This window comes from Ceratocystis lukuohia, assembly GCF_044167205.1.
Source record: "Ceratocystis lukuohia strain C4212 chromosome Unknown Supercontig4_pilon, whole genome shotgun sequence".
In the NCBI taxonomy this organism is placed as follows: Eukaryota; Fungi; Ascomycota; class Sordariomycetes; order Microascales; family Ceratocystidaceae; genus Ceratocystis; species Ceratocystis lukuohia.
The window spans coordinates 380,147-396,942 of NW_027263523.1; the positions used below are offsets into that span (position 1 = coordinate 380,147).

The following is a 16,796-nucleotide window of genomic DNA, read 5'->3' on the forward strand; positions in this document are numbered from 1 at the left end:
AACGATGAAGAGAAGAAGAGGAAGAAGAATGTGAAGAGTTCCACGGCAGAAGGCCCGTTACTTATGGGAAACCTGGGAAACGTCCAAACTAGAAGGAACGCGAGTGCGAGCTTTTTTATTTTTGCTTCTTTCCCTTTTGCTGGTTTATTGTTTTATTGTTGCGCGTGCCTTCCTGATTTGCTCTTGTTAGTTTTGGTTGTTTCGGGCTCTTGTTAGTGTTAGTTGGAGCGAGAAGGTAAAAAAGCGGGGTAGCTTTTTCACTTTCTTGGCCAATGCCAATGTATGGCCTTTTTTGGCCTCTGGGTCTTGTTTTTCGGCTCGTTCGATACAATACAATTACTTACTTCAGTATCTTTCTTACTGGTGATGCCTGCGGCTTTATTATCCTCGTCTTCAGTTGCTACCTTTTATGTAGTATTATTACGGCACATCTATCTTTTTGTTTTCATCCAGGCCTCGAAAGGGAGGAACTTGGCGGCTCATTGCTCCACTCGTTTCTGAATGGAGGCTCCCTTAGTCTTGTTTATAGAGCTAGACTAAAGCAGCTACAGCCACAAATACATCCACAGCCACAAAATCTACAAAGAGTATACCGGCCCTCTTTTCTGGCCTTTAGTTGTCCTAAGTCCTTTCGCTCATCCACGCAATTCTTTATCGTCGATTTGTACCTGTTAGCTGCATGGACCTACTTTGTCCAGCCCTTGTCATGTTTTTGTCCCTTGTACCCTCCTTGTACCTTGTATCTCCCCGGCTCCACAATATCCCCGCGCCCTTTCCCTTCCCCACTTCTTCCCCACTTACCCAACTCCCAGCTTGAATAATGTCGTCATAAGTTAGTGGGGCTATTTGAGCGAACAATTTTGAGGCTTCTTGTCTCTTGGTTTCGCCTTGTCAACTCACTTTGTCTCTATGTCTGCCTGCTCATATATCTATGGATGATTTTACGTCTGTGTGTATGTATATCCGCGTGGCCTTAAGTAAAACTACACAAGAGTCAAAAATAGCTAGCCAACTCAACTACTCGTCCAACATCATTCGTTTAGATTATTTATATTTATGCAGGGCCTTCGGTCCGTTTTAAGCAAGGGAGAAGAGACATAGACACACACACAGACACAGACACAGACACGGGCAGGCGCCCATCTAATCAGTCAGGCGAATAGACAAGCAGCCCGTAAGTCCTCCTCCCCGCTCTTATAGTTAGTGCTATGGTGTGTGCACGGGGCCTGAGAGGAAAATAGAGGCCCTGCCAAGGCTGATTAGGCCCGAGGAAGGGAGTGGACAAAGGAACAAAGTACACAAAGAGCACGGGTAATTAACAGTGTGTAGAGCAATTGAAAGAAAGTATACATATTTAATAATAACTCCGCCTATAGAAAAAAAACAAGAAAAACGCCTGAAAAGAAATAGAGGCAAATTGGTAAGAGAAGAGGAAATAGAAAAGGCAAAAAGAAGATGCATCTCAGTGTCAGCATTGTCGTTATCGTGGTCATCAGTATTAAAAAGCCCCATCAACCAGTCAGCTAGTCGGTTACCTAGTCTGCCAACTACCTCATAGAATATCCCGCAGTGCTTGCTTCTGTGCTGGCGTCAGCGTCTTAGGGAAGTCAACCTCAATTTTTACTACCAGGTCGCCGCGTTGTCCTGGTTTCTTGGAGATTGGCATGCCGTGACCAGGGAAAGTCTCGATACTACCAGGCTGTGTGGGTCCGCCCTTTTCGAGGGGGATAGTTTTGTTTTCAATAGTAGTGAGCTTGCGACTCCAGCCAGTTAGAGATTCTTTGAGGGAAATGCGGACAGTCATGTGGAGATCGTTGTCGACACGAGTAAAGAGGGCGTGAGGTTTCTAGAAAAAAGGGGACAATGCAATGTTAGCACAAGTGTCCTATAGTCCATCTTGATATGTATGCCTGCAAACTGTAGACCCTCGCGTCTACGTCTATATCTGTTACTCACCTCTTCTAGGATGAAATGTAGATCTTGGCGGCCGCCTTCCACCTGGTCGCCGACTCCATTAAACTTGATCTTACTGCCCTTCTTCAAGCCGGCCTTGATGGGGACCTCCAGAATGGTGTCTGTGCGATTCAGCTTGCCTGACGCGTCGTATGTCCTTCGCTTAATCTTCATCTTCTTGGTGCAACCCTTGAACAGCTCTTCAAGTGTCAGTGGCAGTGGCCTCTCCACTGTGGTAACCTCTGATGCCGATGTCTGCTGTTGCTGTTGTTGCGTCGATGATCCAAAGCCTTGCGTCTGGGCACGCCGCGGCTTGGGGCCATTTGTATCACCAAACGGATCGTGCATGTCGCCCATACCTCCCATGCCACCCATACCCCCCATACCACCCATACCACCCATACCGCCACCGCCCATGCCGTTCACACCATGTGGGAAGAACTGACTGAACAAATGGTTGGGGTCGCTAAAGCTGAAGCTAGCGCCGCCGGCACCACCCGAACCAGAAGAGGTAAAGAAGGAAGCTCCACCAGGCATATCGTTGCTAAAGCCGTAACTGGCTCCACCAGGACCAGAGGCTCTGGGCATACCACCAAAGCCAGAGCTAGAGTCAGATGATGGGGCAGGGCCGCCTCGGAGGATGAATTCAAGGCCGTAGATATCATATGTCTTTCTTTTTTCGGGGTCGGAGAGGATTTCGTATGCTTGTGATATTTCCTTGAACTTTTCAGCCGCTTCGGCACTGTCCTTGTTTTTATCCGGATGCCATTTGAGGGCTTGCTTTCTGTTTGGAGGGGAAGATGGTTAGTAATGAAAGGATGAGTAGTTTCATTTACATACCGAGTGATTCGTCATGAGTAGGTAAATCAAGAGGGCGTTACTTACTTGTATCCTTTCTTGATATCGTCCTGCGTGGCGTCGGGCTTTACAGCCAGCAAGTCGTAGAGCTTGGACTCTTTGACCATGATGGATGTGTATGTTGTTTTATTGAGATGATGTAGTCGTTGTGGAGAATGAGATAGACAATATCAAGAGGTGGTTAATTAGCTTGACAAAAGCTTTATGATGTAAATTTCCGATGGAAAGAGAAAAGCGATGATGGAATTTTTGTTTTCAGTTTTTTTTTTTGGGCTGAAATTCTGTAGCGAAGGTTATAAAAGAATTAAAAGAGGATTAAATCAGAATCATCAGTTTGGTGTCTATCTTGTTTGCCTTGCGAAGAGGCAAAAAAGAGAGAAGAACAAGAGGCCAGCCAAGCAGTAGTGGCAGCGGCAGCAGCAGCAGGCTTTTTAACCTCTGTCAGCCTGCCTTTTAATTGTCATGGAGTAGGCTAGTAGGTAGATAAGGGCTGTGGTTAGGTATCTATCTAGGGGTAGGTCTTGTAGCTAGTCGAAAATGCTGCAAACTAGGAGAAACTTCCAGAAGCTTCTGTAACTAAAGGGAAGAAGCTTGCTCAGAGCTTGAGCTTACGGGAGCTTTGGGCAGCACAGCCCTGTCTAGGGTATGTGACCCTTTTTGTGTTGGAATTACTCTGTTCTGTTGGTTAGATTCAACATCATGCTTTGAACTCTGACATGATGCAGGACAGATACGCCCAAAAATGAACTTGCCTAGCATGATCAAATGCATTTGTATCTCGGTAATAGTTACGACTACATATAGCTACACGCGTTTGGGCTATCGTATCACTTACCGTCACATTTTCGTCAGCAGATATTCCATCCTCTCTCCTTGATGGTCTATTGGAGGCGATCAGGTCGTGCTTGGAGCATAGAAACAGTACTTCGCATGAGTGTAAAAAACGAAAGCTGTTTTGGCAAGGCTAGATAATTTTTGGCGGAGGTTCTAAGAGACTTAGCTAAACTAGGTTATCTTCGGCCACATACGCCACAAGGCCTACGGTGAGAGCACGGCAGCTGCCGCCAGCTGTAAACCTTGTAATCTGACGACATGTCAACAAAACCCCAAGCTTAATCCCATCTTGACGCCTCTTTCGAAGCTTTACAAGCAAGCAAAGCGATTAGATCTACTTTCAATTTTATCGTTGCTCTCCTATCTTATGATCGCACATCCAGCTGGCGCAAGAAAAAAGGCCGTTTTGCAATAGGCATCATCAGAATTTTAATATAATATAGCTCACCGCACCTCCCTCTTCTCGACTTGGCTCACCCCTCTTCCGACCTTTCCCCATTGCTTCTCGAAATGGCTAGCAAACCACTGACACTGCGCGATCGCCAGATTGATGCGCTCAAGAAAATCCTCAACCTCAATGAAGACGTAGTACCACGAGACTCCGAGGCCATCGATGCGCTATCACTGACGCAAAAAACTGACGCTGTACTGAATGCCGAGGGCGAGCCGATATGGAAGGTTCTGGTTTTTGATGACCTGGGTCGTGATGTAATTAGTAGTGTGTTGCGCGTGAGCGATCTGCGGACATTGTGAGTACAGACTCTACAGATGGCTGATCAATTGGCTGGCTTTCAAAATATACCTGCCCGCTCCTATGCGCTTTGCTAACTTGTTCCTAGAGGTGTCACTATGCACATGCATCTCGCCGCCTCTCGTCACCCAATCCCTGATGTCCCTGTCGTTTATCTTGTCGAACCAACTCCGGAAAACCTCAAAGTCATTACCAATGATCTTAAAAAAGGACTGTACTCGCCCGCATATATCAACTTCATGTCGTCGCTGCCACGCCCGCTTCTCGAGGACTTTGCTGCTGATACCGCTGCTTCTGGGACTGCCGAAGACATTGCTTCCCTGTTTGACCAATACCTCAACTTCGTTGTGGCTGAGCCTAATCTATTTAGTCTTGGGATGCAGAAATACCACACGTATTGGGCTCTTAACAGCGCCAAGACCCAGGATGATGAGCTAGATGCCATCGTCGACCGTATTGTCGGTGGTTTGTTTAGCGTTGTTGTTACCATGGGTGTAATCCCCATTATACGGTGTCCCAAGGGCGCTGCAGCTGAAATGATTGCACAGAAGCTGGACCGCAAGTTGCGTGACCACATCCTCAATTCCAAAGACAACCTGTTCAGCTCTGCCTCGCGCTCCGGTGCCTCTTCCACTGCCTCTGGATCTACTGTGGGTCCTACTGGTACCCAGTCGCGCCCTGTATTGCTCATTCTCGATCGCAATGTCGATCTAACGCCTATGCTTTCGCACTCGTGGACTTACCAGTCGCTTGTGCATGATGTGCTTAGCATGAAGCTTAACCGCATCACCATTGAGACACCCGTCGACGAGTCGACTCCCGAAAAGGGCACTACGAAAAAGACCTATGACTTAACAGCGAATGACTTTTTCTGGGCCCGCAATGCCTGCCTGCCATTTCCCCAGGTAGCTGAGGATATTGACGCTGAGCTGACCCGCTACAAGGAGGACACAGCTGAGATCACTCGCAAGACCGGCACATCGTCTCTAGAGGACCTGCAGAACGACGTCAGTGCAAGCGCCAGCGCACAACACTTGAAGGCTGCTATCACTTTACTGCCGGAGTTACGTGAGCGTAAGGCTGTGCTAGATATGCATATGTGAGTGTCTAACCCTTGATGTTAGTTTTAACCAGTTCAGATAACTCTAACCCTTGCAAATAGGAATATCCTCGCTGCTGTGCTCTCAGGCATCAAGAACCGCCAGCTCGACAACTTCTTTCAGATTGAAGAGAATGTGGCCAAGTTGACGAAGCCACAGGTTCTAGAGCTAATCAAAGATGCCGACAAGGGCGACAGGCCACTAGATAAGCTGCGGCTATTTATTATTTGGGCGCTCTCGACAGACCAGGAAATTAGTCGTGCTGAGTGGGCGTCTATGGAAGAAGCACTGAAAGTTGCAGGCGTTGAGAATGTCTCATCATTGCCATACATCCGACAGTGAGTTTCTTCCCCTTTTTTGTGACTGTCATTATCCTTCGACATGATCTTTCCATGTCCATTTTTCATGTATACGTTTGTACTAACACCATGCCCCCTTGCAGAGTCCGAGCTACTACTAAAATGACCCAACTGACCACTATCAACGCCAACCCTGCGGCTGGTGGCACTTCCGACCTTTTTGGCCGCTTCTCGAGCATTTCGTCACGACTAACAGACCGACTCAAAGAAACGGGCGTCTCATCTAACCTGACCGCCAATCTCGACAGTTTAATCGGTGGCATTAAAAACTTTCTTCCACAGAACCGCGACCTTACTATCACAAAGATTCTAGAGTCTATTATGGACCCTGCTGCTGCCTCGTCGTCAGCACTAGCCAAAACAGAGAACTATCTATACTTCGACCCGCGCAATGCTCATGCCCGGGGCTCCATCCCTCCACCATCCCAGGTGCGCCACCATCAAACTACTGGTCTGCCTGGCGGCCTGCCTGGTGCGGGATCTTCATCTGGGGGACCGCCGGCGGCCTCGTTTGGCCAGCGTCGGCAGGGCTTTAGCGATGCGATTGTGTTTACTGTTGGAGGTGGGAGCATGGATGAATACGGCAATCTGCTTGAGTGGGCGGAACGCACAGGTGGCGAGAGAGGACGCAGACGCGTGGTCTACGGCAGTTCAGAGTTGTTAGCTAGCGAAGATTTTATCAAGGAGGAGCTGGAGAGATTGGGCGCAGAGATCTAGATGGCGAAGGGAGACGGGAGCGTTGTGTTTATTGGACGGAGCACGAAGCAGGGAGTGTATAGGATGAACCTGGCGTACGCCAATCAGCCAACAAGACAAGCCGTCTATGTAAAGCCCGCGATGCCGTACAAATGCATAGAAGCATGCATAATGGCATCAAGTGTAATTGGAAATATCGGCTCAAGTTCAAAGTTCAAGTTCAAATATGCGTTATCATGACTCATAAGAATACCTCGTCCTATCCATCGACAACCAGCAAACTCCAACATGTATTTTTCTCGTTCTCTATCTTGTTCCCCCCTCCCTAGGCTTAATTCATTGGCCTCCGTTCTGGCAACGGTGGAACGTCCGCATCATCATCCTCTATCAGCGCTCTGTCTTCTCTCTTAATGGTATGCTTGCTGTCGGCCTTCTGGGCGTCTGCAGATAGATTGCTTCTAAACATGGCATGTGCCCCGTTATTCACCTGCGACATTTCCACGACTGGTGCTGTTGGTGGCTGGTCTAGTGTCGCAGCAGCCGCTTCGTCAGCTGATAGGCTAATTTCGTGGACTGAGGCGCTGTCGCTTTTATCTGGGTCGTTATAGTCGCCAAGGTTGGCAATGAGATGATAGCTGGGGGGTTGGTCGTCTTCTCTATCTCTATTCACCGCGCCTGCCGCCGCTGTACTGGAGCTTGCATCTAGGACAGTACTGCCAAAGTCTCCCGTCACTGTTTGCAAGTCCATGTCCACATCCGACCCATAGGCCGCTACTTCACTACCAATGCTCACGCGGTTCGAAGCCATAGAATCGGGGCTACCGGAGCGATGCTTGCGTTTACCCGGCGAGCGAATATGATCTAGATCTGAAGCTAGGCTGAGACTAGGTGGATGATGCCCAGAAGCTTGCGTAAACATACTGTTTGTGGCGTCGTTTTCTTTGGCTGCAGATTGAGACAGTTCATGGTGAAAGAGGCGGTTGTCGAAGCGGACAAATTTGGCAAGTGGTTCGGGAAGCGGTATTGGATTGGTGTCAAGCGCAAGTTGTGTGGCATAGACGAAGAGAGGATTTTTGCCGTCTTTCCAGACGCCATGGGCGATGCGACCCCAGTCAACTTTCTGTAATAGCCGTAAGAGTTAATATAGGTGCTGTTCAATTATGGGCCTAGGCCAATTTTCAGAGAGTACTCACCTCCGCTTGCACTGCTGGCTCGGCATCTGGAACCACTTTCAAGCGCCACCATTGGTCCACTGGCTGGGCTTCTGTCTCGACGTCAACTTCTACTAGCTTCTGCTCTTGCCGCTGGCACACGTATACTACGCCTGAGTCGCATACTACACCACGTAGATGCATAAGCTGAGAGACGAACGGTCTGGGTCGTGGTTTCTCAGGGTCCGTATACATGGTGCTAATATTGCGAAGCTGTTCTTTGTGGAAGGCGATGTGGCTTTTAAGACCTGTGTGAAGATGTGATTAGTAAAGGGCGGTATTGTAGGACATAGCAGAGGAATTCACACGAGGGAAACTCGCACAGGGGGGGGGGGGGGTGGGGGTTCGCTAGAAACTTACTCTCGACTTCCACGGCCACACGTCCGTGTCGATCTCTTAGTGCCTTGATACTATGGTCAAGTACATCCACAATGTCCTGCTCTTCAGCTAGCAATTTCGGCGGAACATCATCGGGGCCGCATGGGAACTTGGCTTCGTCAAAGCCTGAAGAGGCGAACTCGCGGAAGCGTGCACGATCGTGGATATAGCGGACCTGAGCCTCGTAATCGCGGATCTGAGAGGCGAATCGGTCTAACATCGAGTCGGGTGAGCTGTTCGTTGTGCCGTCGGGCAATTTGCAGAGGCCTCTGAGCCGTTTCTCAGCCTTAGCTAAGCACAGCTTCTGGTCGACTAGCATTTCCATAAGACCGATGGCTTCTTCGTGGCGACCAGTCATGTAACGCTCAACGCTGAACTGGCGCGGGATTTCAAAGGGGGCGTCATGGCCCTCAGAGTTGATGTGCACAGCCATCACTTGGCCCTGTTTCTCGATGCAGGTCATGCCTGACTTGGCATGTGGACGCACATTGTAGGCAACAGTGTCATTCCACATGACATGGTCCCAGATATCTGTGAATGACTGGATGTAGGGCCAGCTGGTAGAGTTGATTTCGGCTTCGATGTATGTGACTTGCGTTTCCTGGGAGTCATCATCAGTGGGCTCAGGAGCGCTAGCCTCGGGCTCTCCAGGGGCATTCGCATCTTCTGGGTTTGAGCGTTGCTCTAACTCTCGTAGTGTTCCAATCTCAACATGGCGCACGACAGTCAACAGCGGCTCAGCTACTTGGCGATTTCGCCCGGTAATATAGTCGAAGAAACGGGCCTCGAGGTTGTACATACCGCCCATGGCGTCACTCAGGCCATTGATAGTACCGAAGCTGCGTTCTGACATTTCCAACAGGCCAATCAGACGATGGAGCTCGTCATTAACAGAGACCCCGGCGTGTTGGTTGCCCCACTCTAACTCAGCTTCGTCTTCGTTTTGAGCGAGGGAATCAGCCTCTAGCAGATCTTCTGAGGGACCCTTCAAGATAGGGGCTCCCTTCCACCAATCGTGATGGTGTCCATAGGAGGCACTAGTAGAGCCGTCGAGCAAGATGTTTCTGGCCAAGGGAATGGAGTGGAGTACGGTGATAATACCGCCAAGACGGTCCTGTGTTGAGATTGTGCCAGACTTATCAGCGAGAACTAGTACAGCAGGGGTATCGTAAGGTCGATGGCGAGCTTCAGGCTTGATGTTATAAACCTGTGGCTTGGCGTACTCGTTGACAGACACAGACACCATTGCCCAGTTGTTCTCAGGGTACTCGACATGGCGGGCGGGTCCAAAAGAGACGGCTGGTGGAGGAGGGGCAGTATCAGGCATGGTGTCTGTGGTTGAGTTGTGGAGGGGCGAGACCGAAGTCGTAATCCCCATTTCCTGGTGGCCAATTTTGGCTTCGGACTCCTGGGCCGAGATCCGAAGAGCTTTTTGTAGGTCTTCTTCCTCTTGTGAAGTCGCGACATTGGGCAGGTTGAGATCGGGATGGGACGAGTAGTTGTACATGCTGCTGTCGGTGACTGAAGACTGCCATTCTGAGACGCGATTGACGGGTGAGGGGTTTGCGGTGCGGGAAGGTGGCCTTGAGAGAGCCAATCGCTCGTAGTAGGCATCGGACTGGTCAAGACCGGTATCAGAATTGGCGGCGGGGTGGACGGGAGTGGGGGCTTCAATATGGAAGGCTAAGGATCGATCATTTAGTCAAGTGGTCGAGAAGACAGAAAGAATGAGGCTTACAGATGCCCTGCTGTGGGTTGCCGTCATTATCAGTGGTGAAGACAGTGTTGTCCCAAGAATATTTGCGGTTGAACTGGAGAGAGGCAGAGTGACGAGTTCGGTTAGCGGAAAGAGCAATGTATAGTATGGGGCCGGGGCAGCAGAATGAATGGCCAGAAGGCTGGACGGAGGGATATCAGGAGCAGAGGCAAACATACGGCTTCAGCGTCTTCGAAATACTCCTGCACGACACGAATAGTATCGTTATTATTGGCCTATATTTGTTGATTGTCAATCTCATGGTGCATTTCTTATTGCGTGAGTGCATATGAGACAGCTAACCTTGAGTGCCCGGGTGATGACAGCACGGTCATCGAATGCCGTGAACTCGGCCACCTCCTGGATAGCGGCATCTGTGGGCTCGGGGCTCATGGCTCTAGCGGTCTATTCTAGGGACAAGAGATGGAGGGTGGAGAGGGGAGCCCCGGGAGGGGAGAAAGCGGCGGGGGGGGGGGGGGGGGAGGGGCGACAGCAAGGCGAAGAGTTTGGAGAGAAGCTTGAGCCAGGGCTTATCTCGTGAATTACAAACAAGCAGAGGGCTTTTAGGGGAGGAACGGGGTGGAAGTGCGGAAATGGCGAGAAAAAAGCAGAGAAAGAGGCGAGGCTGACGAGGCTAGCGAGGCTGAAGATCTGGCGATGGTCATCGGTGACGTTGGTGGTTGACAGCGAGTAATTGGCCGGGTTTATGGTGATAATTGGAGGGAACTTCAGAGCCCTAGTGCTCTTATGTTGTTTCAGTTGATGGTTGCCTTGGAAATTGGGGAGGAGTCCTAGCAGGAGGCATTGCAAGGGATTACTGGGGATAAGGCCTGTATCAGCCTGTATCAATAGGGGCTGTTAGCCTGTACAAGCTCTATCAGGCATCCAGCATTCCAACCAGCACGTACATTTGAGCAGCCTCGTATCGTTTCCACGCACAATGAGGCAAGATGCACAGTCATATTTACACATCCCGATAATCCGAGCTATTTTGCGCTGCCTGATAGATGGAGCATCCAGGCGTAAGTGTGATAAGAAGTCATCTGCTGTTGTGGTTGCTAAAGCGTGATGCTGTGTCTGTGTGCCTGCTTCAAAGTTTTGCCAAGCACTAAGTGTCGTAGAGCAGTCGCGGAAATAGCCAGAGTATAACCACACATATTTATGCCCTTCTTTAGATAAACGTCTGCCATTCCATTAGCAATCGCCAAAGACGTCTATAGGTGGAAGCATGGAGAGTTCTAGCCAGGGTAGCCTACTGAGCTTGTAAAATGGAGCGCTACGGGCCCAAATGGCAAGATAGCCATAACAAAGATCATCCGAATACAGACAGCACTAGGGTACTAGGGTACCAGGGTTTATTGATACCCCACAGTTCTTTGGGCGCTTCTAGTTAGTCTGAACTTCTACTAGGCACAACACAGCTATACAATGCGTTTTATCAGCAAATTGCACAGAACAAGTCCCATTGTACGCAGTGAGCGATTTCCTGTTTGCAGTATCCTCGCTTCATAGTTCGCCATTCGTGCTACGCAGCGCTCGAGTTTTTCTAAGTAGAGTAGCGCTAGGGAGGGGGCACGAATAGTGGGGAACAATGCTCGATACCACCCACAGTCCAGCTCTTATTCTCAGATTAAAATAAAAGATAAGAAAAGCACCACTACATTAACTATTACCTCAAATCATGTAAGTGGGTGAGTAGTGCGGCAAGACTTAGCTCAGCCGAGGAAGCCCTTGCGAGCCAGTTGCTTCGATAAGATGCTATCCTTCAAACAAAAGAAGCGCCTATCTCGGAGGGCTGTTTCATAAGTGGCATGTACGTATTTGACAGCATAAGTCCAGTTCCATAGTGCCTCTTCGCAGAACGAGGGGTAACTGGAGCTTTACTCACTATGGGACACAATCCTCTGTCGTTGAACTCTTGTATATTTTATATTCATTGTTCTCCGAAGGATTGATTGCGTATTGATCACTTCGAGTTGGGTGGTCTACGCTAGGGACCCTTGGGTTACACCACACAAGCAGGGGTTTATAGCCCTTAATCTTTGTAATGACCTGATATTGGCTTACTGCTGCGCGACACACTCAATAATGAAAGTTGCTTCACTTCTCATCAAGCTGCCCCATGCAATAGACGAACTAGATTTCTTAGATGTAGAGGCAGTAAAGGCCGAATTTGCAGCCTTTAAAAAGTGAGTAACTGGCGACGACCTTACGATGGGTATCTTCAAAGATTGCTCCCGGAGGTCTTCGACAGTCGGCTCCCAATTGCTAGGTAAGGCTGTGGACAGAAACTGCAGCTTTGCGATGAAATGAGAGGAAGAGGGTTAATGGCAGCTTGTAGTCGCTTGCCTGTTAACTGCAGTATAATAATGTCAGTAACCTAAGTCAGGGTTACCAGGATTGCTGACCCTGATCCAGTTCGCCCAAGCGTTAGGGTTAGTACCAGACGTCAAGGGTCTTCTTCCAAGGCCCCTTTGCTTGATTTAGAGCAGATGGATATATAAACCGGCTGAGATACGCTCCTCGGACTAGACTTGGATAGATACAGAACAACTTCAATAATCACTCATTCTCCTTCTTCCTCTTCTTCACAGGACATTCAGTACGTCCTCCCAATATCTACTGTTAAATAACCCTTCTACTAGTACTTCCTTCCCATCAATTACGGGTTCTTGTGTAATGTTCGTAATGCTGTCGGGACCCACTTCTTTCTGGCCTTATCCTTGGGCTGCCTTTTGACATCCGGCTCTGCTAGTTTTTGGCTTTGACATTTTAAATGAGAAATATCAGTATATTGAAGTTATTGGTAGGTTTATACAATAGCCCTTTTCATCCTGGGGTTGCAGCCTGACTCTAAACCGTCTTCTTTCACGTGCTCGGAGGTGTAGGTTAATACTGCTGTCTTCTGCTGGTATTAGAAATATTCCATGACGATCATGATCACGTGGTGAATTGACGATGGCCTATCAGCCGCGACTTCACCCCTCACGTCTATCCCACCATTTTGATGCTGTTCTTTCGTTGGGCGTAAAGCCGGCAGAATTTCGTAAGCCCAATACATGCTCGCGAATACTACACTTCAGGCATCAGCGAGTGGGTTGTCAATCCTGTATCTACACAGGGCTCTCACATTTTTGGCTGTTTCTTTCTCTCTTCCTCGCCATCTGTATCATTCTGTGTTGAATTTGATGATACTTGCTTCTATAGCCATTTATATTCCAGTCTTCTATTTCAGTGAATTGCATACTGTGTACCTTACCAACTTCGGGGTTGAATTGTCGCCTTTTCGATCACGTTACTTTTGAACAAAAGAAATGAGCCCTGATACGCAGGATAACGAGAATGCCCGGCCATTCAAGATCCTTTCTCTGGGTACGTCACTCCGGCCTCTACCGGCAATCGTACTGCTAACAACCGCAGATGACGGCGGCGTCCGTGGACTATCTAGTCTCTTGATACTCGAGCGAATTATGGAAGAAATCTGGAAAACACAAAGCCTTTCTGAAATACCGAAGCCCTGTGAGATATTCGACCTCATTGGTGGTACAGGAACCGGAGGGTGAGACCTTTACTACGTTTATCTGCCTGGGGATCTTATTAACGACTTCCACACAGCATAATTGCCATCATGCTTGGCCGACTGGGCATGACAGTTAGTGATTGTATTGAGGCATACAAAGAAATATGCAAGACAGCATTCGCTCCGCGGCGCTCATCGTGGATAAGATTTAGAGTGGGTTCGACATCAAGCATCTTCTCAACTTCGAGCTTAGAAGATGCTATTAAAAAAGCAATTCGTGACAATTGTCCTCGCACAGAATGTCCTGGGAGACAGAAGGCGGCCAACTGTACCTCTACATCCCATGGATGTCAGCATGAAAACGATCACTTTCGTGATCAAAACTGCATCAAAACGTAAATGTTCACTCCCTATTTCCTCCCTAGAGAATAAACCTAATGTTGTGTTATTATTGTATAGTGTTATCCTTGCCACAACCCAGGTCAATCTTGACGCGTCCCCGACACTATTCAAAACCTATGACGATACTACCAGCTTGTCGAAATGCAAAATATGGGAGGTTGCCAGAGCTACATCTGCCATGGTCAACCTTTTCAAACCTATTAAACTAGGCCGGGAGAAGGAAAGTTTCATCAATAGCAGCTTTGGATATAGCAATCCATGTCGAGTCCTTATCACAGAGGCTACTGAACTGGTGCCGGTCGGACAGGAAATGCTGATTTTGAGCGTTGGCGCAGGTCTGGGTGATGTCATTGAAATTGGCGATTCTGAAGTCTCTGTGGATAGAGTCCTCAAGGAAATTGCAACTAGTTCTAAGAGGGTCGCAGATGAGCTTAAGAAAGAGTACTCTAGGAAGCATGGGAGATACCATCGTTTCAACACCGAAAATGGCCTGAGGGGAATCACGCTTTCAGACTGGGTTGAATCATCTAGAGTGTCATCGCATACAAGAAACTACCTTGGCGAGAAGCAAGATGCCATCAAGATGTTTACCAAGTTGTTGATAGGCGGCTTTCCACCGGCTTCAAAAGACCCAGAGAACACAAAAGGTTGGCACCATATGATGGGAAGCTTGATTTCCATGATGATAACTGAGCTAACATTCGATGCCTAGGGCCCACACCAGTCTACTTTATCCCGTTTCACGAAAACCTCCAGTTTGTCGGGCGCCAGGAAATCCTCTCCAAGTTAAATGACTGCCTCTTCACAAAGCCCGGCTTTCAGCAGGTCGCTCTTGTAGGCTTAGGTGGCATGGGTAAAACCCAGGTGGCCTTAAAGCTTGCGTATACAGTGAAGGAACAGCGCACCGACTATTCTATTTTTTGGCTCACTGCTCCCAATATAGATGGCTTTCGCAATTCTTGCAAAAAGCTTGCTGAGGATTTAAAACTGCAACTAGCCGACACTGACGATCCCAAAACGGCTGTCAAGGACTACTTGGAATCCAGCTCGAGCGGACAATGGCTTCTTATAGTTGACAATTCAGATGATCCTAGTCTCTTTGAGACTGCTACCAAAGAACAAAGGATCAGTATTTTTCTTCCACGGAGTCCCAAGGGGAGAATTATTTTCACTACAAGATCTAGTAAAGTGGCCCAGTTGGCTGTTAAACAGACTAGCCATATTCTTGAGCTCAAAGAGATGTCTTCAGAGGACCTAACAGCACTTTTGACGCACAAGGTAGAGGGCCTTGATAATCAATGGCTGGTGCAGCATGAACGCCAGGTCGATGAGCTGCTTGTGAAGTTATGCTACTTTCCCTTAGCGATTGCGCAGGCAGCAGATTATATGGCGTTCAATAGGATCTCCATTGCCGACTATCTGGAACTCTTGAGAGAGCCAAAGGAAGGGAAAATCGAACTGCTGAAACATCGCCACACGGACGATGCCCACCTTGACGTTTCCCAGGGTGCTGTAGCCACTACCTGGCTGATTACATTCAACCAAATCCGAAAAGACTCGCGGGATGCAGTGAAGCTACTTCGATTTATTGCATATGTCGACCCAAAAGCCATTCCTGAAAGCATGCTGCCAAGCTTTGAGGCAAAGAAGAAAATGACTGATGCTGTTGGAATACTGCTAGCATATGGCTTCGTTCGCCGACAAAGGACCAAGGGGCTGTTTGATATGCACAGTCTTGTGCACTTCATAACACAGCTATGGTGTGACGATCTCGATGATTCAAAAGAGCAAAAGCTAGCTGTGCTTGAACACATGATGTCGATATTTCCGGAAAGCGAGTGGGAAAACCGATTCCTTTGGCGTCAGTATCTACCTCATGCACTACATGTTATTGAGATAGAAAAGATCAGTGAGAAAGGTTTGGCCCCGTTGACACTCAAGGTTGGACGATGTTTAGGACGTGACGGGGATACTAAAGGTTCTGTCAAATTGCTGGAAGGTGTGATGCAAATGAGAAATGGGGCTTTAGGACCTGATCATCCAGACTGCCTAGAATCTCATCATGCGCTTGGAAAAGCATACCATGATGATGGCCAAATCAAGAAGGGAGTTTCACTGCTTGAGCGTGTTGTGGAGGTGCGAGACAAGACTCTATCAGCTGATCATCCGGGCCGTCTGAGGTCTCAAGGCAATCTTGCAAATGCATATCTTGATGATGGCCAAATCGAGAAGGCAGTCTCACTGCTTGAGCGTGTTGTAGAGGTGCAAGACAAGACTCTAGCGGCTGATCATCCGGACCGTCTAGATTCTCAAAATAATCTTGCAAGTGCATATTATGCTGATGGCCAAATCAAGAAGGGACTTTCACTGCTTGAGCGTGTTGTGGAGGTGCAAGACAAGACTCTAGCGGCTGATCATCCGGACCGTCTAGATTCTCAAAATAATCTTGCAAGTGCATATTATGCTGATGGCCAAATCAAGAAGGGACTTTCACTGCTTGAGCGTGTTGTGGAGGTGCAAGACAAGACTCTAGCGGCTGATCATCCGGACCGTCTGCGATCTCAAGACAATCTTGCAAATGCATATCTTGCTGATGGCCAAATCAAGAAGGCAGTCTCACTGCTTGAGCGTGTTGTTGAGGTGCGGGACGAGACTCTAGCGGCTGATCATCCGGACCGTCTGAGGTCTCACCACTGTCTTGCACGAGCATACCGTGCTGATGGCCAATTTCAGAAGGCAGCTTCAATGCTTTAGCATTTTAAGAAGTCGCCGTAGAAAACTTTAGCAAGTCATCATCCTTACTGTCCAGCATCTTGATATCGGCCACCAATCTCCCACCATGCCCTTGGCGCGTCCCACCCCGCTCCTTAGCTGCTCCAGTGTAGTTTTTAGTTAGATAGAACCTAGTCAAAAGGAAGTTGTCCACAGTCAGTACAGTTACAACAACTTCTCGAAAATTCCCTTATAAGTTGACTTCG

General features: G+C 48.5%; 4 protein-coding genes across 4 annotated transcripts; 2 read left to right on the top strand and 2 right to left on the bottom strand.

Annotated features, from left to right (window-relative positions):
* Nucleotides 1-1,552: 1,552 nt before the first annotated feature.
* Nucleotides 1,553-2,918, bottom strand: HOO65_040105 (Protein psi1; the record flags this gene model as incomplete). The annotated part of the gene is made up of 3 exons (XM_071002831.1): nucleotides 1,553-1,846; nucleotides 1,957-2,737; nucleotides 2,839-2,918. 3 exons carry the CDS (start codon nucleotides 2,916-2,918, stop codon nucleotides 1,553-1,555), a joined length of 1,155 nt encoding a protein of 384 aa, XP_070858948.1.
* A 1,237-nt stretch (nucleotides 2,919-4,155) lies between these two features.
* HOO65_040106 (Protein sly1) lies at nucleotides 4,156-6,572 on the top strand (the record flags this gene model as incomplete). Its single annotated transcript, XM_071002619.1, has 4 exons — nucleotides 4,156-4,394; nucleotides 4,485-5,495; nucleotides 5,559-5,834; nucleotides 5,939-6,572. The coding sequence occupies 4 exons, from the start codon at nucleotides 4,156-4,158 to the stop codon at nucleotides 6,570-6,572; spliced, it is 2,160 nt and encodes a 719-aa protein (XP_070858949.1).
* Nucleotides 6,573-6,882: 310 nt separating this feature from the next.
* HOO65_040107 (uncharacterized protein) lies at nucleotides 6,883-10,289 on the bottom strand (the record flags this gene model as incomplete). The annotated part of the gene is made up of 6 exons (XM_071002526.1): nucleotides 6,883-7,671; nucleotides 7,745-8,010; nucleotides 8,123-9,823; nucleotides 9,879-9,951; nucleotides 10,076-10,132; nucleotides 10,200-10,289. 6 exons carry the CDS (start codon nucleotides 10,287-10,289, stop codon nucleotides 6,883-6,885), a joined length of 2,976 nt encoding a protein of 991 aa, XP_070858950.1.
* A 2,921-nt stretch (nucleotides 10,290-13,210) lies between these two features.
* On the top strand, nucleotides 13,211-16,572 carry HOO65_040108 (putative acyl transferase acyl hydrolase lysophospholipase; the record flags this gene model as incomplete). Its single annotated transcript, XM_071002531.1, has 4 exons — nucleotides 13,211-13,268; nucleotides 13,317-13,455; nucleotides 13,876-14,465; nucleotides 14,531-16,572. 4 exons carry the CDS (start codon nucleotides 13,211-13,213, stop codon nucleotides 16,570-16,572), a joined length of 2,829 nt encoding a protein of 942 aa, XP_070858951.1.
* Between the last annotated feature and the right edge of the window lie 224 nt (nucleotides 16,573-16,796).